General features: G+C 47.2%; 1 protein-coding gene and 2 non-coding genes across 3 annotated transcripts in view; 1 reads left to right on the top strand and 2 right to left on the bottom strand.

Annotated features, from left to right (window-relative positions):
- The window catches only part of MPZL1 (myelin protein zero like 1), a 66,732-nt gene extending 55,033 nt beyond the window's left edge, over positions 1–11,699 (bottom strand). Inside the window, exons 1-2 of the mRNA XM_043569100.1 lie at positions 11,535–11,699; positions 11,173–11,455 (exon numbers count right to left, since the gene is read on the bottom strand). Coding sequence (XP_043425035.1) covers positions 11,173–11,455; positions 11,535–11,699 — 448 coding nt within the window. The remainder of the gene's footprint in view (positions 1–11,172; positions 11,456–11,534) is intronic.
- An 8,302-nt stretch (positions 11,700–20,001) lies between these two features.
- On the top strand, positions 20,002–20,073 carry TRNAP-AGG. The gene has a single exon. It is a non-coding gene; the product is annotated as a tRNA-Pro (tRNA).
- Positions 20,074–20,729: 656 nt separating this feature from the next.
- TRNAP-CGG lies at positions 20,730–20,801 on the bottom strand. Its single transcript has one exon. It is a non-coding gene; the product is annotated as a tRNA-Pro (tRNA).
- Positions 20,802–21,287: the final 486 nt, after the last annotated feature.

Here is a 21,287-nt window from a genome sequence, read left to right as displayed (position 1 = left end):
AGTAGGTAAAGAGAGCACCGATAGTCCATGGCACGATATGGTCAAAGAGATATGTAAACATCACCATTGGATATCCTACTAATCAAACACTTATAAAGGCAAGGTTCTGGGTCACCAAGTATATAATACCTTTGAACATTCATCAAACTAATGAATACAATGATATCAGCTGATTGTTCCTAAGGTCACTAGATAAGGTGGGAAAGAGGGGGTCCGAATTCCCAGTTGAATTTCTGAACAAATGATCAGAAAATTTCTCTATCCTGAAAGAGACCCTTATCTGCTTTAGCCACAGAGCCGAGACTGAGGACACCAAGCCCAGAATCTCATCCTGAGAGGCGCTGAACTACAAAGCAAACAGAACTCCTAACCTCACAGGGCATCTATTAAGGTGAGAGCACTGACCAGAAAGGACTAGAACCCTGAAAACCGGGGACGCTGTGGGAAGACCCTGATAAGGTGGAGACACTGAACCCCTAAACACTGACGCGTCTTCTCTCAGTAGAAGACACCTGCCTGAGCAGACTAACCTGAGAAAACGGTGATGGCCTCTCGGAGGCAGCTGCCCTGAAAGACACCGACTCTCCTCGGGACCCACACCCACCACTCCTCTGTGCTTCCAGATTTAGAACCAGACTCAAGTCACAGAAGGCCCCCGGCGGTACAGAGCATGACCCACGAGGAGACCCGCTACACTCCAAAAGAACTACTGGGTTTTTCTCATTTATACAGACAGAGATCCAGGGACTGCGTGTGGGAGAACGATAAAAGAAACAAAAGTGCATCAGGCCAAATTTATCGATATGGGCGCGCTCAACAGAGGTTCTGCATTTCGTGTTGCAGCTCAGAGAGTCACAAAGAGCTCTAATAGTTGGTTCCTTGGCCGAAACGTGGATCACAAGCGGCCACAGCAAATGAACATGAGAAGTGCCAGGCCTGTCTCGGGTTAATAGAGAGGAAGGGATTCAAAGGCTTAGGTAGACTGGAACGTTAGAGTGGATTTGTCATTTGAGACCTACTCACCCCCCCCCACTCTCCCGGGGCGGGGGGGGGTCCAGCAGACACACCTTTCCCCATGATGGTGAGAAATGAATTTCTGGGAGGAGCCCCGGCATCCCTGAAAAGCTCTGTGATTACTTTGTAAGCCAGCCCTTCGGTGGGAACAGTGCCTCCTAAAGGCGACGGAAGGAAGTGCTTCCTGGAGTGGCAGGGGCCAAGTGGCAGAGGTGGGTCTGGGTACCTCAACACTGTGGAGTGAGGGCAGAATCAGAACAGCCAGCCTTGCACAGACCTGCAGCATTAGCTGGATGATCGTGGTGTTCCTAGAAGAGATATAGACGGGCAGCCTCCTCAATTCTTACTTGACATGTAAAGACTTTTTTTTTAATGGTTTGTCTTGATTTCTCTTGAGAGAGAGGCGGGGGAAGGGGCAGAGAGAGGAAGAGGAGGAGAGAGAGAGAGGGAGAAAGAATCCCACGGTTCGACGCAGGGCTCGAACCCACGAACCGCGAGATCATAACCTGGGCCAAAATCAAGAGTCGGACGCTTAACCGACCGAGCCCCCCAGGCGCCCCCCCCTTACTTGATCTTTATAAGCAGAAAAGTTGTAGGTCAAGTGAATTAAACTCTTGAGTCATAAAAACATAAAGTCACACGTCCTCGATCAATTCCAACCTTGAGCCCGTTTACAGACCCAGAACACCTCGATAAAGGGGAGGCCAGGTCCAAGCTAGCATAAATTAAAAAAAGGTATCTGAATGAAGGTGTTTAAGTGGCAAACCACTAGCTCTATGTACCAAAATACTTAAAGAACTAAAAACGTGTTCTGTTGCTCTTGGTATTTACAAGAGTAAGAGAAAATTTCAGAGATAAAATACTGTACGGGCCCACAACCTCTTACCGAAAACCCCCGGGGCCAGATGTGTTTCAGATGGAGAATTTTTCAGGTTTTAAAAAAATTAATACAATGCCTACACTATATATCATCTCCCAGCCCCGGCAGGGCCCCGGGCAGCATCCCGTAACCAAACACATCAGTATTTCTGCAGTGAAACACGTATCAGTCACACCGAGTGGGATCGTGCCTAAAAACAGGCTCTCATTAGTACCGGTCAAATTCTGCAACCAAAAAGAGTTTGTGTCAAGCTTAGAAAAAACGTTTCGCTTCCAGAGATCTGGAGATTTTAAAGTGCTGATAAGAGGCTGCGAAGCTACGCTCTGAAGGGAGAAACAGAAACTGCGTGTTCTGTTTCTGAAGCACACGTATGACAGCCTGATCGCAATCGGTGTCGCCTCCACTTACTGTCAAGACTTTCTCTACCGTCTCCACGATGTACGATTCAGCGACTCTCACCAGGGTTCTTCTACACTGCCAGGCACCAGGGAAAAAAATTAAGTTCCTAACAGTGGAAAGCTGATGAAGACCAAGTCCCCACAAGTTCAGGGCTGGACCTCCTCTAGAGGCAGACGGCAGGGCCACAGGGCCACAGGGCCTCGGCCAATGGGGCGCAGGGGTGCAGGGGCCAAAGAAAGGCACCGGCGAGGAGCCTCTGCTGCAAACACCCTGGGCCTGTGTGGACGTCCTGCAGGGTAAGCCTGCCACTGGTCTAACTGCAGAAAGGTCAGCACAGCCTCCAGAAGAACTCAGCCCAAGCAGAGAGGCAAAGGCTCAGTGGCCTGGTCCACATGTAGAGCCTCCTGACGAGGGGCAAGGGACCTTTCTGAGCCCAGCATGGAGTCAGACACTTGGTTGACTAGATTCCGGCTGTGTCCTAGCCAGAAGGATCTGCGTAAGAGGGAGAAGAACCTACGAAAACCACCCAAGATTAAAAATCCCTGAGGAGTAGGGGCGCCTGGGTGTCTGTCGGGGTAAGCATCTGACTCTTGATTTCAGCTCAGGTCGCGATCTTGCGGTTCATGAGTTCGAGCCCTGCATCCGGCTCTGTGCTGACAGTGCAGAGGCTGCTTGGGATTTTCTGTCTCTCCCGCATTCCTTCTCTCTCTCTCTCTCAAAAATAAAACAAATAAATCTTTAAAAATCCCTGAGGAGTAGTCAGAGCATTGGGTGGAACAGACTCCACGCTGTTCGTAAGGAGGGCTTCAACACGGAGGCTCTGTGTCTCCAGAGCAGAATCAGCAGTACGGAGGCTTGGAGAGTCTCACACAAACATTACCACAAAGAGAAGGAAATTGGTGGACACCCTGGGACAGAGTAAAGACGCTCTGTAAACATTTCAGATATGCCAAAAGCCTCCTAAAAAATGTTCGGAGACTTCGCAAGAGAAATTCTATAATACAGCAGAGAAGTTGCAAAAATATATGCTTTGAGCTCCAACTCCATCATATGCTAGCTTTGTGTAGCCTTGGGCAAGTTACACAACCTATCTGATTCTTCGTTTCCCCATCTATAAAATTCATAAAAATAATAATTATCACAGAATTGTGATGAGTTGATGAGACAATGCACGTAAATTGCTTAGCAAAGGCTTGGCACACAGTAAGCACTCTGTCACTAAAGGCAGAGCAAAAGACAACAGGAAGCTAGTTCTAAATCCAAATTTCTAAGGGCTAAGAAACAGGAACTATAGACGGTAGAACACACACACACACACGCACACACACGCACACACAGAACCTGTATCTATACAGACAGATATAATATCAATCAATCCAAAATTTCTCCCTAACTACTCACCTTCTCTGTGCCCTTCTTAGCCGTTTAGGAGATTTCAAATATTTGCATTTTAACACATTTTTCTCTTAGGAAACTGAGTCTTTTACCTATCACCTAGGTAGAAGAAGGCTATATAACAAATACAACCTGAACGTGACCGGAGAGTAACTCACTATAAGACACGGTCTGGTGCAGACTCATAAAGTTCTCAGTGAAGCTCAATATAGCACCTTCATTTTTTTCAAGTGCTGTCTGGAAAAAGCATAAGATTATGTTAAAGCGACATAACTCCACACTGTGTTCCTTCACGACTGAAGACAAAAGAATAACACATTTCTTAATTTTGATAAAGGCATCTTAAAAATAATTTTTTATTTTTTTTAAAAGCTTATTTATTTGAGAGACAGACAGTGAACAAGAGAACAAGCATGCAAGTAGGGGAGGGGCAGAGAGAGGGGGGGGGAGAGAGAGAGAGAATCCCAGGCAGGCTCCACACTGTCAGCACAGAGCCTGACACGGGGCTTGAACCCACGAACCGTAAGATCATGACCTGGGCCAAAGTCAGATGCTTACCTGACTGAGCCACCCAGGCACCCCCAAAAATGTCTTTCAATTGCACAGAATAAATTCCCCAGATCCCAAAGTAGAACGTCAGAGTCCTAGCATGAACAATGTTCACTGCAAATTCATCAAAGTTTGTTCAGTTGGTTACAGCATGATACTAACTGCGCTCAAGTTGTGGATTTCAACCTGTGTGGCAGTTATCTACAATAATAAATAACTTAGGCTAGGTAAAGACATAGTACATTTCTAAACCCAATTAATTACAACTAAGGTCTGGGTACAGTATATCAGTTGCTAGAAAACTACAGTTGAGCCCTTGAACAATGCGAGTCGCCAGTAGGCCATTAGCAGTTAAGTTTTCAGGAAGCAACGTTGTAACTGAATTTTCGACCGGGGGGGGGGGGGGGGGGGGGGGGGGGGGGGGGGAGGTGGTCAGCGTCCCTAACCCCAGTGTTCTTCAAGGGCCAACCACATTCCAACTACATGCCCAGTCAATCAGAGGTACTGCAAAGTATCACGATTTCCAAAGAGACCCCTGAGTTTGGAAGAAAAAGAAATAAATAGATTACCGAACAATTTATTAATGAAATCATCCTTTTCTTGATAAAGGCTTAATGGGACCAAGAGAAAATTATAAGTGAATAAAAATCACAGCAGCCACATGCATTCAAAAAGATAATGAATAAAGAGGTTTAAGGGCAAAGATATATAGGTCCCAAGAGACCATTAAATTTCTCAATTTAGGCACTAGGAATGGGCCCAAAGCCAACTGATCTCTGCCTTCTTGTGGCAGTCAAAGTCCCAAGGACTGTGGTCTGGACTCTAGGGCATTGCTAATGTCAAGCACTTGGCAAAATAAGAGTGGAAAAGGAAGAAAGGAAAATCACTCAAGATACACGAAGACTTCGTATCTCCTCAGCCGCAGGGACCACGACCCAGAGCCGTACGATACTCGAGACCTTCTAGTTTTTCTAATAATTAAATTCCCTTCGATGGGACCTAAAGACCAAACGAATCCATAAAAATTCTGTCAGAGCAAACCCTTTATTCTCGCTTTTCAAATTATGCCACTGGTTGGAGAGAGCAAGATTAAAATCTTCACAAGGTTTAGGTACACGTGAGAGGCGCGTTTTACACGGAGAATTCAAATTCTCAGATAAAAGATACAACTTAAATAAAAACACCGGCTTTGGGGGCCCGTAGAAGATTCTAATCATCCAGGAAAAATGTGATCGTGGAATCACATGAATCAGCCTCAGTGGGAATAGAAAGGAATGTGAGAAATATTTAACAGGTAGGCCAGCATTTTCCAGATGCAGCAATATTTCTGAAAAACCACGTAGATCGAGTCTTTCCCAATCAAATCGCATTCTAAAAACTCAGTAGGAAAGATCAACCACCAACGAAATCTCATGTGTCCTTTGTGAGTTGAAACAAATACCTATTTTGTAATACAAAGAGTGCTCTATGGGTTTTTTTTTTAATTCTGTGAATTTGCATAATAGGTGAATCACATTTTCTTAAAAGTGGTGACTGTCGTGAATTTTTAATCTGTCCTTTATTTTTTTTTAATGTTTATTTATTTTTGACAGAGAGAGACAGAGCATGAGCGGGGGTGGGGCAGAGAGAGAGGGAGGCACAGAATCCGAAGCAGGCTCCAGGCTCTGAGCTGTCAGCCCAGAGCCCGACGCGGGGCTCGAACTCACGGACCGCGGATCGTGACCTGAGCCGAAGTCGGACGCTCAACCGACTGAGCCACCCAGGCGCCTCATAAGCTGTCCTTTATTATTCATGATTGAAGCATATCCATCCTGTGGAGGATCCAGTCTCCCTGCCGTATCCACAGTAATTCAAAGGGCGCCCGGCACTCGGGAGGTGTTTATTTAGTGCATAAAGACTTGGTGAAAACACAAACTTCGCTTCATGTACTTTTCACTTAGATCTTTCACAGAGGACTTGTTTTTATTTCTTCTTTTGGCAGTATCTGAGCCTAGTGGCTATGCTAGAGTTAGAGTAAAAACAAGTGGGAGAATTTTTTTTTAAGACGAAGTTTTAGTATCCTGACGGGCAAATCAGCAAAAGGCTGACCGAATTAGTACTGAGCTCCGTGGCGTTTCAACTGCAGAGGTAGTGTCTCAAGTCTAAATCTTGGCAACAAGCGTCAAGTAATAGAAAAGTCCTATTGACAAAACACTTAAGGGCTACAACGAACATGATCAAATAATTTAAATATGTAATAACTAGTAATTCCAGAACTATGATGTTTAAAGTCGTTGAAGAGGGCGCCTGTCTGACTCAGTCAGAAGAGCACGTGACTCTCTATCTCAGGATCATGAGTTCAGGCCCCACATTAGGTGTGGAGATTAGTTAAATAAATAAACCTTAAGGGGCAGTCAGTTGAGTGTCCGATTCTTATTCTTAATTTTGGCTGAGGTCGTGATCTCACAGTTTGTAGGTCTGAGCCCCGCGTCAGGCTCTAAGCTGACAGCACGGAGCCCGCTTGAGATTCTCCCTCTCTCTCTGCCCCTCCCTCGTACACTCTCTCTGTCTCGCTCAAAATAAATAAATAAACTTATAAATAAATAAGGAAACTAAAAGAAATAAAGTAGTTGGAGAATGTTAATTTATCGCACACATACTTAAAGAGTGAAAATAACCAGATGATACATGAAATCACACTTGGGGAAAAAATTGTTTCTTTTTTTTTTTTTTTCTTTAAAAAAAATTTTTTTAACGTTTATTTATTTATTTTTGAGACAGAGAGAGACAGAGCATGAACGGGGGAGGGGCAGAGAGAGAGGGAGACACAGAATCGGAAACAGGCTCCAGGCTCTGAGCCATCAGCCCAGAGAGAGGGAGACACAGAATCCGAAGCAGGCTCCAGGCTCTGAGCTGTCAGCACAGAGCCCGACGGGGCTCGAACTCGTGGACCGCGAGATCGTGACCTGAGCCGAAGTCGGACGCTTCACCGACTGAGCCACCCAGGCGCCCCAATAGTCCTTGTTTCAAGAAACACTGGATACCCGCTATGCGCCAGGCTAAATCCTAACTACAGATTACAAACTACTAACAAACTGTTATTGAGACATACATATGCCTCACTGCCCTTCAACAACCATTAGCATCTATCCTATCCACTGTGCTAAGCACTGGGGATATTTATATAAACAAGGCCAACGCTATCTCTGTCCTGGATTCTCAGAGAGGAAAGAAGAAAAACCAAATAGTTAGAAATTACAAAAAAAGAAATAAACAAAGGACCAGGAAATGATAACAGGGAACTCCCCTGGGCAGGGTGGTTAGAGAAAGCCCTCTCTGAAAAAAAGACATTTAGAAAGAAATGTGTATTTATTTCTGAGAGAGAAAGCACACGTGGGTGCATGCGAGCAGGAGAGCTGCGGAGACAGAGGGGACCCGAGAATCCCAGCAGGCTCTGTGCTGTCAGCACAGAGCCCAAGGCAGGGCTTGAACTCACGAACCATGAGATCACCACCTGAGCTGAAATCAAAAGTCGGTCACTTAACCAACTGAGGCACCCAGGTGCCCCTGAAAAAGTGACATTTATGCCCTCACTGACGAAAAGGAGACCGCTCTGGGCAGTCCTGGGGAAACGGTATGCCAGGGAGCCAGAACGGCAAATGCACAGGACCTGAGAGGGGGATGAGTGTCAAAGAGAACAAGATGGCAGTGTGGCTTGAACAGAGTGAGCCAGGGGGTGAGTGACACAAGCTGAAGTCAGAGAGGCAGTAACCAGATCTCACACAAAGCACCGCAGGCCATGGGGAGAAGCTGGTGAGTCACTGAGAATGTCAGGGGAAGCCTTTAAGGACTGTAAGCAAGAAAGTAAGACGATCTGATTACATTTTTCTAAAAATCATTCCTGCAGTTGGGCGAAGAATGGATTAAAAAGAGGCAAGATGGGGAAATGGGGGAGACCAGCTGGGTGACTCTGCCTAAAATGCTAAAAGTGGACGGTTCGTTGACAAGAAAAAAAAGGGGGTGAATTCCAAACGCATTTGGGCGATGGCAGAACCGGATGCGGGGCTTGATGAGGGGCAGGGCGGAATCGAGGGTGGGTCCCAGCCTTCTGGGTTGGGCAATTAGATGAAAGCCATTTACTGAAACGGGTGGTGCCAATCACGGAGCTTCCTTCTTCAGACCCTGTGTGTGTCCTTCCTATGTAAAGGTGATCAGAGACACGACAATTGCCAAATGCACTCAATCCTCATCTGACACTGTTAACCACTATCTCTTCCTTCAACCTTCATTCGGTCTTGGTTTCCAAGACACCACATTCTTCCCGGTCTTCATTTCCTCATCAGACCTCCCTCCCAGGTTCCCGATAGCCCAGGGCTCCGTCCTCGGCCCTCTGCTATTTCCTTCAACACACTCTTCCACGGTGACCTCATCCAAACCATGCAAGCTTTTACTCTCTTCTGTGATGCCACCCAAATCGGTGCTTCCGACCAGAGCTTTCTCCTCATCTCTCCAGCACCATCCATCCCAACCGTCTTCTGCCCACTTCTATTAGGATGTCTCAGCCGCGTGTAAAGCTCAACATACCCCAAAGTAACTTCATCACCATCTTCCTCATACGCTATTCCCTCATCCACATTCTTGACCTGTGAGAAGCCCCACCTGCCAAAAATAGGCTCAGCTTCCCAAGCCCCAAACCTTAGGATCACCTTACCCTCCTCTTTCAAGCCGACGGCACATCAATTTGCAAGCCCTATCAAATTTACTCTCTAGCTAGTGCTCAAGAGCGTGTCCTCTCTTCATATCCCACTGCTTTCATTCACGCCCCCCTCTCTGGAGTATTAGAATAGCCCTCTGATCTCCTCCGTCTCAGACCACTCCGACCCATCCTGCACGTCTCCACAGAGAAAGAAAGGCTTCACCAGCCTCCACAGTCCTCAGGATAAAGATCCACCTTACAAATGGCAAGCAAGGTCCTCTGTGAGTTAATGCCTCTGGCTGGCATTCCTGCCTTGACTGCCCCCATCTCTTTCCCAGCCACACTCCTACCTCTCACCACACGGACCGACCAACGGGTCCATTCAGGACTCTGTATATGCGGTTTCCTCGCCCAGTGCCTACTCAGCTTAAGCACCCCTTTCCTCTGGTGGCCTGCCCTCCAGTCTGAGATGATGGCTCTACCTAGGGGCTCTCACAGCACACCGTTATCCAAGGACTTCTTGTATTAACTATCACACTCTGTTTCTCCCACTGAACTGGAAATGATGTGAAGTCAGGGACCGTCCTTCTAGAATACTTTTGGTGCTTGGTACTTAAAAGGTTTGCTGGGTAACTATGTATCTGCATCAAATTCAGGAAGGTTTTCTATAAAAACGAACTGTTACGTACACCGCCCATGACCAGAAAAAGACGATTTGGCAAGAAGCAGCATTCAACCGTTTTCTAAAATTAAGCTCACCTTAGCTGCTGACACTCATACGTCAGTGTGCACCTTTCATTACGGAAGAGCTGGGTACATCCGAGATAAATGTAGCTCTCATTCTGATGATCTGTTCATATTAATATCCATGAATACTCAGGTTTTCAGTTCTGCTTCTTTTAGTATCTTCAGTCTAATTAAGATCATCCTGACGTCCTCAGTACAATGTCTGACCTCTCGTGCCTAATTATTCTGTCTGAAGCACCCGAGCTTTCTGACCAACCTTAGTTTTAGGCTACTTCCTGCCTTTACTTAAAAGACAAATACTGTCATCATCACCAACAACCCCCCCCCCACACACACACACTTTTAACCTTTTTTTTTTCCCCCTCACTAGAGATATTTACAGGGAATGGACTGTCTTATGCATACGAAGTACATTTTCAAGGAGGGTGAGACTTCTAGGTTCATACTTCACCATGTTGGGATCAGTGGCTAAATGGTAAGTTTTCCTGGTTCGGAAGATTACACCGAAGACTTTTCCAGGGAAGAAATTACTGAGTAAACTTGTATTCAGACACTGTGATGCAACTGGTATTTGAGGAACAAAAGAAACGAAAAAGTCTACGTGGTTTCCCAGGAGTTGGCCCTCTCTATAACCATTACTTAACCACATTCTGAGGCAGCAAGTACGCCGCTTGAACAACAGCACAAAAAAGTCCTATGGCCAACACTTCAGATGTCCATAAAACAACTCACCCAATGCCATAAATCGAGCCTGGGGTTTACCTTAAGTTGACCCATGAAATTAAGCAAGAAAAAAGGGTCATTTAAAAAAAAAAAAAAGGGAAAAGGAAAAACGGGCTTTTTAATGTGTCTTGACAAACTGCGGTGACTATGCCTGGAGTTATTACGTATTTGACCAAATTCTTTTAAGCCAGCTCATTCCAGTATTCCAGTGATGTTCCCAGTCTCTGCTTCCGAAGCAGAGGTAATCTAAATGTCCCCTCGGTGGGTGCTCTGCAAGCCACACGAGACGCACGAGACCCCGGGGCTCTTCCATCACGAGCCTTAAAAAATGGATCGGGGAGCACCCGAAATGGAACTTACAAGGTAAAAACCAAACATTCGCTTAAAGCGGGGAAACAACCCAACAAAGGCCTTGCAAATGAAAGCCCTACCACCTTCCGCCACCTCGCATAGGTGGAGAGCGCCCGAACCCCGGGCTCCCGAACCGGAATCCCAGGCGGGCCCGGGCGACCCCGGGTCCCCAGGCGGGGAGGGCAGGAGACCCCGCCGGCCCGCGGTCCCGACAGTCCCCCCAACCCCAGGAAGGAGCAAGGTGGGGAGCTCGCCCCTCCTCCCGCACGCGCAGGGATCGGGAGGAAGGAAGGCTCCGCGCTCCCCCGGCCCCGGAGCGCGCAGGCCGCGCCCCCTCCCCATCTCGGCGCCCGGCGCGCAGGGCCCGCGGCGGCCGCGAGGGAAGGGCGCCAGCCCCGCGAGGCCCCCGCCGCCCCGGCCCGGCCCCGGCATCACTCACACAGCCCGAGCGCCGCCGCCAGCACCGACCACAGCCAGCGCCTGCGGGCTGGGGCTGCAATCACTGCCTCGGCCCCGGCGGGCACTGCCATCGTCCTCCCGCCGCCGCCGCCGCCGCCGCCGCGGCCCTGGGTCCCCGTCCCCGCTGCGCTCGGCTCGGCTCGCCACAGGGGTTCCAGCCTCGTCGCGCCCGCGCCCGCGCCCGCTGGCACCTCCACGCCGCGCTCCCCGCTCCTGGCCCCCACGCCGGCCCCAGCCGTCCGCTCATTGGCCGGCCCCGCTCCCTCGCCAGGACGCGATTGGAGGACACCGACTGCCCATCACGCCCTCTGCTCCGGAGGCCCGCCCTCCCCCCGGTCCCACCCAGGCTTCCACCCCAGGCTCCTTCTCCTGGCGCTGGAGGCCTGGGTCTTGGGCGGCGCTGGCTGCCGCCCGGCGCGCCGCCTGCTCCGGTGTCCGCCAGTGTCCCGTCCACCGGTCGCCGTCTCCTCTGCCTCTTCGGAGCTCCAGTCCAGCAGATCTCTGCATAGTGTCTCCTGGCCGGCGGGTCTTCGCCGGGTCTGCGCTCGCCTCTGGGTCAGCCCTTCTGGGTTTCTGGAGCCTCACCTAAAGGAAAAGCGGCAGTTCATTTACAAAGAAAATAGAATGAAGGGGACGATGGGATGATGGGATGATTCGGTCGCCCACATGGAGCACATCTCCCGCCTGGTCCCTTGCGAGGCCTGTCCTTTGCCTCGACTAGGTAATTCATGTGTCGCAATTGGAGAAATCTAGCTTTAAAAGAAGTCTCCATCTTGCCCGGATCTCCTCTTAGGAGTACTCCTTTTGGCTTAAGAAAGGGTGGAAACTGGGAACGCTTTCCTGCTGCTTGGAACACGAATGAATGCGCTTTTTGTTTATTTTCCCTTTTGCACACTAAATGTCCCTCAATTTGTCAATAAAAGCGGGCGTGGGGAAGTTTCTGACTCTGAAGTGTCTTGGCCGACTCTGCTCAACTTGGTTACTTTGGCCCAGAACAGTGTATGCCACTCAGTGGATGCCCAATAAGTACTGGAGAGTGTTTGGAAGGGTCCTTATGAGATACCCAAGAAGGGCACAGAAGGGGGAACAGAAGCATGAAAAGTTGAGAGTAAGTGAAGGAAAGGAAGAATACAGATTGGCGGCGGGGGGAGGGGGGGGGCGATGGAGTGAAGGAAGGAACGAAATTAGACAATTAGACAATTAGACAATTAGGACAAGAGTGGGGCCTGGTGAGAAAACCCAAGTGCGATCTCTCATTTTGGGTTTTGTCTAAAGTCAGCTTTATAAACGCCGGTCCTGATATTTTTGCTGTTTTAGCCTCCCAACCTTGTATGCAAATTCATAATAATTAGCATTAGTGAGAGAAAACTAAAAAAGCGTGACATTTTGCCCTATAAGATCCTAATGAAGTGTGTCTGGAATGTCCATTGAATAGAATACAAATGCATTCAGTGAGCAACTACTATGTGCTATAGCTGTAGAACACCTAGGCTTTACTCTCAAGAAGTGCACAGTCCACCAGTGTGGACCAACAGGTACTAGATTTTTTTTAAATTTTGTATTTATTTTTGAGAAAGAGAGAGACAGACAGTGTGAACAGGGGAGGGGGCAGAGAGAGAGAGAGAGAGACAGAATGTGAAGCAGGCTCTAGGCTCTGAGCTGTCAGCACAGAGTCCCTCGCAGGGCTCGAACTTGTGGACCATGAGATCATGGCCCCAGCCGAAGTAGGACGTTCAACCCGTTTAACCGACCAAGCCACTCAGGTACCCTGGTACTAGAGGTTTTTAATGCTTGAAGAGAAGGGCGAATAAAGGAGAAACCCAAGGCCAACAGGGGCAGTGGTTCTCAAAGACACATGCAATGTTACAAGCTTCTCTGACTGTGATGTACCTCAACACACATACCTTCCCCCTCTGAGAACCACTGGCCCAAGAGATGTGTGGGAAAGATAGATGCACAGAGGATGTAGCATTTGAGATGGGCTTTAAACGATGAGTACAGGTTCGCCAGAAAGTGGCAGGAAAAGCAACCTCAGAAACAGGAAAACAGTACCAGGTGCAAGAAATAGTAAATCCTGCATGGTTTGGAACTTCAGAGGAGCGAGGGAAAGAGAATGCTGGAAAAGTAGGCCGTGGTCATCTTTTGAAGAGCCCTAGGTTGTCTTTATTGCACAGGCAGTGGGGAGAGGTAAAGGGGAAGTGACAAGTTCAAGCCTGTGTTTTAGGAGGGTGACCACTGCAGCAGACCAGGTGAGTGGGAAGAGAGGTAGAGGGGAAGACAAGGGGTGGCGAAGCATTTCAGGGAGATGGTGACGGGGCTGGGGATCAATTGGATGGGAAGTCTAATCAATAGAAAAGCATCCAGAAAGACAGGTGTAACCTCTAGTTTTTGGCCTGAGTAAAGAATGGTGATAACCAGGCAACCAAAACTAAGAGCTGAGGAAGAGGGGCTCCTGGGTGGCTCAGTTGGTTAAGTGTCTGACTCTTGGGATTGGGACTGAGTGCAGAGCCTGCTTGGGATTCTCTCTCTGCCCCTCCCCTGCTTGCGCTCTCTGTCTCTGTCTCTGTCTCTGTCTCTCTCAAAATAAGTAAATGAACTTTTAAAATATGTATAAAATAGCAATCCCTATCAAAATAACACCAGCATTCTTCACAGAGCTGGAACAAACAATCCTATAATTTGTATGGAACCAGAAAAGACCCTGAATAGCCAAAGCAATCTTGAAAAAGAAAACCAAAGGTGGAGACATCACAATCCTAGACTTCAAGCTGTATTACAAAGCTGTAATCACCGAGACAGTATGGTACTGGCACAAAGACACTCAGATCGATGGAACAGAATAGAGAACCCAGAAATAGACCCACAAATGTATGGCCAACTAATCCTTGACAAAGCAGGAAAGAGGATCCAATGGAATAAAGACAGTCTCTTTGGCAAGTGGTGCTGGGAACACTGAACAGCAACATGCAGAAAAATGAACCTGGACCACTTTCTTACACCCTACACAAAAATAAACTCAAAATGGTTGAAAGACCTAAATGTAAGACAGAAAGCCATCAAAATCCTCGAGGAGAAATTAGGCAAAAACCTCTTTGACCTTGGCCACAGCAACTTCTTACTCAACATGTCTCTGGAGGCAAGGGAAACAAAAGCAAAAATGAACTATTGGGACCTCATTAAAATAAAAGGCTTCTGCACAGCAAAGGAAACAATCTGCAAAACCAGAAGGCAACCGACAGAATGGGAGAAGATATTTGCAAATGACATATCAGATAAAGGGTTAGTGTCCAAAATCTATAAAGAACTTAACAAACTCAACACCCAAAAAACGAATCCAGTGAAGAAATGGGCAAAAGATATGAATGGACACTTCTCCAAAGAAGACATCCACATAGCCAACCAACACATGCAAAACTGCTCCATATCGCTCACCATCAAGGAATACAAATCAAAACCACAATGAGATGCCACCTCATACCTGTTGGAATGGCTAGCATTAACCACTCAGGCAACAACAGATGATGGCGAGGACACGAAGAAAGAGGGTCTGTTTTGCACGGCTGGTGGGAATGCAAACTGGTGTGGCCACTCTGGAAAACAGTATGGCAGTTCCTCAAAAAATTAAATATGGAACTACCCTATGACCCAGAAATTGCTCCACTAGGCATTTATCCAAGGGATACAGGTGTGCTGCTTTGAAGGGACACATGCATCCCCATGTTTATAGCAGCACTATCGACAATAGCCAAAGTATGGAAAGAGCCCAAATTTCCATCAACTGATGAATGGATAAAGAAGATGTGGTATATATATACACTGGAGTATTACTCGGCAATCAAAAAAGAATGAAATCTTGCCATTTGCAACTTCATGGATGGATCTAGAGGGTATTACGCTAAGTGAAATTAGTCAGAGAAAGACAAATATCATATGACTTCACTCATATGAGGCGTTCAAGATACAAAGCAGATGAACATAAGGGAAGGGAAGCAAAAATAATATAAAAACAGGCAGGAGGACAAAACATAAAAGACTCTTAAATATAGAGAAGAAACAGAGGGTCGCTGGAGGGGTTGTGGGAGGCAGGGGTGGGCTACATGGGTAAGGGGCATTCAGGAATCTACTCCTAATTTGGATGTAAATAAATTAATAAATAAGTAAATTCATATATACAAATAATATACATATAAATATGCATATAAATATAGATATAAATATACATATAATATAAATAAAATATAAATAAACATATAAATAAATTCATATATACAAATAAATTTATATAAATATATACAAATAAATTTATATAAATAATTTATGAATAAATATATAAATGAAAATAAATAAAAATTTTTATAAAAAAAGAAATTTATATATATGTAAATAAATACATATACATATATATGTATATATAAATATATATTTCTATATATATTTATAAATATATAATATATATAATATTTATATATAAATATAAATAAATATATATTTATATATAAATATATACATATATATGTAAATAAATATATATACACATACATATATAAATATATATGTATGTGTATATATATATAAATATATATGTATATGTATACATATATGTATATGTGTGTGTGTGTATATATATATATATATATATATATATATATATATATAAAATAAAAGCCAAGGAAAAGAAACTGGTCTGTGAGGACGGCTAACGAGCTGGGCCTTGGACATAGCTTAAAATGCCGAGAACACACCATGGGGAACCAGAAGGCAATTAGATATCGAGGTCTGCCGCCCGGGGAAGCCGCGGAAGGGCTACACGGAGCCTGAGAGGCTGCCGTGGCGGTGAGGTGCTCTACAGTACGTGGGAAAAACGACCTCTGAGACATCACCTGCTTGGAAAAGTCAGAGGGCTTGTCTATCCGAGCACTAGTTGCTGGGACTCCTGGATGACACCCGGATTTGGCCACCCCCGGGCTGAGCACAGCAGCCCCCCTCCCTTCTTCCCTGGCTTCAAGCCCCAGCCAGCTTCTCCCCGCATGCCTTGGCATTCTCTCCGGTCCCCCAAAGCCTGTGTGCACCCCCCACAGGTAGGAAAACCAGGCCAGAGAGAACAAACGAGAAAACCTCGACTATGAGTTGTTTCGCAGGGGGCTGGCCTCCACCTGAAAGCGGACAGAATGAATTTCCCATTCACATCCTTTCTAGAGCCTTTCATCGGCTCCTTATTGCCCTAAGCATGAAGCCCAAACACCTTGGCCGGCATGCACATCCCTGCAGAGTGCGTTTGTGAGCCCCTGCCCTGTGCGCTCCAGCCCACACTCCAGTCGTGCAATCCGAACCTGCCTTCGGCTCCAGCCCTGCCTCTTCAGGCCAGCAGGGCTCTGTTCTCGCTGCTTCCTCAGGCTTCAGGCCTCCCTCTGTCCCTTGACGGTCAAAGTTTATCTTCTCGTCTTTCAGAATATAAGTGGAGGGTGAGTTCCTCTAGAAAGGTTTCCCGCAGTCTCTAATACCTGCGCCGCCCTGTGTGCACTTGACCACTGCCATCCGGTACAGCTCTGTACTCCTGATTTCTAACGCATCGTCTTTAGGTTTTAGAATAGGATTCCTCTCTCAGGGTCTTTGCAAACACACATGGGAGTAACGTATTGGGCGGTACGTTCTCAATAAATGTTACTAGTATCATATCAGCGCTTGCTTGCTATTATCTACTTACCTGTCTGTCTCCCATATAAAATGGTCCCCCTCTAGGGACACGAGGGACTAGCCATACGGTTCCATGTTTTCCCAGGGCCTTCAGACAGAGCCTGGCACACAGCAACACTCGTCTCCTATTACTCTCACTCTTGCTCCCCTCCTCATAGCCACACTCTCCCCATTGCTATTTCTGGAACATTTCAGGTACACTCAGGTCTCAGGGTGTTGGCACTGGCTTATCCCCCTCTACCCAGTTGGTTCTTCCAGATACGGACCTGACCTTCCAGATACACCTTCCTGACCTTCTAGCCTTTGCTGCCATGTTATCTTCTCAAAGAGGCCTATGCTTACCACCCATTCAAGTCGCAAACCCTCCCTATGCAATTTATGTCTGCATTATATTTGTCGGATGAAGAGATGGGTGAATGTTTATTAAATTGATCTAGTGAAGTTACAAAGAAAAAAACAATCATGCGAGGTTGTTTGAGCCACAGCCCTTACACTGGTTTCTGATCCTGCGTAGAAAGTAAATGGAAAAACAAACCCAAAACCTTTGGATTCCAATCATTATTGGTTAGCCCGTGATCCTCACTCAACAAACCTCCTTGTCTTCCCATACTGCTTTCCTCCTCCTAGAAACTTCCCTTCACCAGCTCAAGCAGTCCAGGCAATACGATCAGAATCCACTGAGGACTTCCAATCAAGTCAGAAAGATCCTTTCTGGATGACTGCCTCTGAAAAGAAGGGGCTCCTTGGGGGAGAACTTTCCCCACAAAATCAATAATAAGAAAAAGTCATGCACAGAGGCCTTCTGATAACAGTTATCTACACAGGCCCATCGGCTCACAGACTTCCTTTTCCATGCAGTGCACAAAAAATGCACTTGTGGGGCACCTGGGTGGCTCAGCCGGTTAAGTGTCTGATTCTTGGTTTTGGTGCAAGTCATGATCTCACGTTCATGAGTTAGAGCCCTGCGTCGGGGTCAGTGCTGCTGGTGTGGAGCCTGCTTGGGATTCTCTCTCTCTCCCTCTCTCTCTGTCCCTGCCCTGCTCGCTCGCTGTCTCTCTTTCCCCCTCTCAATAAATAAACTTAAAAAAAAAAGATAAGGGGCACTCAGGAGCATCTAGTGCTGGCAAATATATACAGACAGAATTTTCTAGGGCTGGAATTAATGGGAGAAATTAGGAAGAGGGTGACAGACACCAAAATTTCACACAGCTATTTGTGATTGTGGCAGAATCTTCCCCCACCTCCCGTATTCTCACTGGCGTTCCTTCCCTCCTTGTCTTTTAAGATATGTTGCTAGAGGCATTGGAACACTGTGATCTGTGGGTCGCGATAGCAAGAGGTTTCTGGAACACTGAGAATCGGATTATTCACAAATAGATATCAGAGTCAAAGATGAATCCCAGGCCACCATGAAAAAGATTTGCCTGAAGCTGAATCAATTTCATTGACATTTCTATTGCCAGGATGGCTTAATTCAGAAGGGTTGCATTTTTTGCTAGAAAATACTGAAAATTAGAGTTCTAGTGTCTATGATATTTCTGGGCACCAAATTGGGGTAACAAGAATAATGGGGGTCCTTAGAGAGAGGTTGACTGTAGAAGTACATGTCACCAGGCTTTTTCATTCACTGTGATGGGGAGAAAATGCTCCTTAAGATCCTCTGCCTCCCTGGACCCCACTTCTGCTTCACAGAAACCTACAAGGGAAGAATGTCCCTTGCGGAGGGTCACAGGTCACAGGTGTTCCTTCACCAGGATACAGATATTTATCACTGTGGGTTAGGCAATCGATGTTCTGAAGTTTTGTTACTGTCGGTCTTCCTGCATCGTTGTGAGAGGCAAGTGAGATACTCCGATGGAGCCTGAAGAGTAATAGACAAACTTTTTCAATCCCTGGAGCGAAGTAGGAGTAAGAAAAAACCCCCTGAAAACAGTAATAACTATAGCAAATTCAAGCAGGAAAGGAGAGCACAGAGACACCTTAGGAACTGTAGAAACCGAGGTTTTCAGAAATCTGAAGTGGCGACAGTAGTTTATCTCACAAGTCATAATTTTTAGCTCCTCATTCTCATGAGAAATAGAAACTTCTTGGCGGCTCTTCCTGCCCATGGGTCCTGTCCTGAGGCTTTAATAAAATCAAAAACCATAGGAAGAAAGTTGACCATTCAGTGTCTGGTACATAGTATTGTACTGTTTGTCGAGCAATCAGATGAATGAACGCACTGATATGAAATAAAACAAATGAAGAGGTCTATTTAGGGGAGCCACCCTTCCACTTGTTGCCGATCTGGTTTGTTATTTGTTAGAGAGACAGTTTACCAAGATCTGTATTGTTAAGGAACTTGAAACCAGTTCGCCAATTACTGAGCACCAGCTTTGTTGGCATAAGTTTAAATACTAAATATTTAAGAATTTAAAATATAGTAAGCAAGTCATGCCATAAAAGATACTGGGACGATCGGACACCAGTTATAATGAATTACACAATTGGTTGCCAGTTTATACAGATTTCAGTGTTGGTGTTGGCATCTTGTCCTCCAATAAATCATGATTAGAGGAGACAAGACTGCACCCCAGTTCTATGCCACATACAGTTGATTTTAATATGTTACAGGATCTCTCCGGGAAGGTCAGAGTTTGGGATTTATCCGAAAGGAAAGAGATTTTCCAGCCGAAGAGAATAGTTTGAGTAAAAACACAATGGGAATTCACAAGGCTTGGAAAGGTGGCATTTTGAACCCTAGGATAAAAGGTAGTCCTGAAACCGACAATTTTACTATTATTAGAAAGCGCAAGGTCCAGAACACGGTAAGGGAAAGTGTCTAGGATTTTCCTGCCACAGGGACATTGCAACAGACACACTGCGATCTATTAGCGATGAATATAAACAGACTTACGGTTTTCGAAATAAGAGGTAAATATTACGCTGGTAATGAGACCGTTTGTTTTCTTCTGTGTCGGATTCTCAAAGATAAAGAGTTAAAAAGGAAAATAGAAAACTCTAGAACACAAGACCATACGAACGCTGGAGACACACTATGTAAATAACCACTTGGGGGCGCCTGAAAAAGTATCTTTCCCTTCCTTTAGTATAGCAGGCAGCGGGAGACTACATCGGCTCGTTGGTCTAGGGGTATGATTCTCGCTTAGGGTGCGAGAGGTCCCGGGTTCAAATCCCGGACGAGCCCTCCTTTTTAAAAAAAACTTCCTTGATGAATTAAAAAGTTTCTGAATCTTAGAGCAATACATGCAATAAGTATATGTTGGTGCAAAACACGAAATCGAGGTGTTTTTTTTTTTTTTTTTTAACATTACACCCGATACCATGAAAAGACAACGTGAAAGCGTAGAAAGTTTGAAGACATTTTAACACTTTGGAAACGCTGCCCCTACCCCGGCCAGTTCCCGAGTCGCGCGCGTGGGCAGGGGACGCAGAGTTCCGTTCTCGGTTGCCCGCAGGTGTGGTTTAACCACGCCCCACCCCGCGCCCGTCCAGCCGCGGGCCGGTTGCTGGGCGTCGGCAGGCGGACGGCGCGCCCCTTCTCGAGGACCGACCAGTGCTCGGCGCCCTGCCCACGTGCGGCGGGGGTGTTGGGGGGACCAGGACTCTGCACCAGGCGCCTCTCTTTCCCAGCGCGCGTGCTGTAAGGGTGCAGCGGTTCTCCCCCTTGCTCCGACGCACCGTGGCCATTTGGTACGAATGGATCCCATTCGATTTCTTGCTTCTTAAAATTGGGGGAATCAACATTCGAGCTCAAGGGACCAGAGCACTCTGTTTCATATAACTGTGAGTAAGAAAAAAAGAATGAAAGTGTAAAGTGCGGAGGGAAAGAAAGAAAAGCCTGGGCTCGTCCGGGATTTGAACCCGGGACCTCTCGCACCCGAAGCGAGAATCATACCCCTAGACCAACGAGCCACTCTCGGCAGAGCGGTTCCCGGCGCCTCCCTTCAGCCTCGCCCCGCCTCTCGTCGCCTCTCCCGCCGACCCGACCTGCGACCTTTCTCCCACCGCCTGGACCGTGCACCCGCAGCGGTGGGCCTCGGAACCCCTCTCGCCTCAGCCAGACCACCCAGCGCCCGGGTCTACGCTGCACACCGCGGTAGCGGCGGGCGCGGAGGCCGCGGCTGGGAGTGTGCGGGGCCCCGCAGGGTGCCGGCCGCGCAGCGTCTCGCCGCCGTCAGTGCTCGCTGGGCGCGAGGGGACCGTCGCGCCTGGCTCAGCCTCCCGTTCGTGCCCTCGGACGGCAGCCCGCTGCTGAAAGCAGGCAGGCGGAGCGGGCGCGGAAGAAACCCCGGAGGAGGGTTAAGAGCTAACTTTCCCAGGACTGCTTATGGGATCTTGCAGATTACGGAGCTCGCAGGATGTTCGCCACGTCCCGCCCGTAGGCACTACGGGTCTCCC

This window comes from Prionailurus bengalensis, chromosome E4 (assembly GCF_016509475.1).
Source record: "Prionailurus bengalensis isolate Pbe53 chromosome E4, Fcat_Pben_1.1_paternal_pri, whole genome shotgun sequence".
NCBI classification, from domain to species: Eukaryota; Metazoa; Chordata; class Mammalia; order Carnivora; family Felidae; genus Prionailurus; species Prionailurus bengalensis.
Note: the sequence above shows the minus strand (reverse complement) of the source record. Positions and strands in the feature narration are given on the sequence as shown.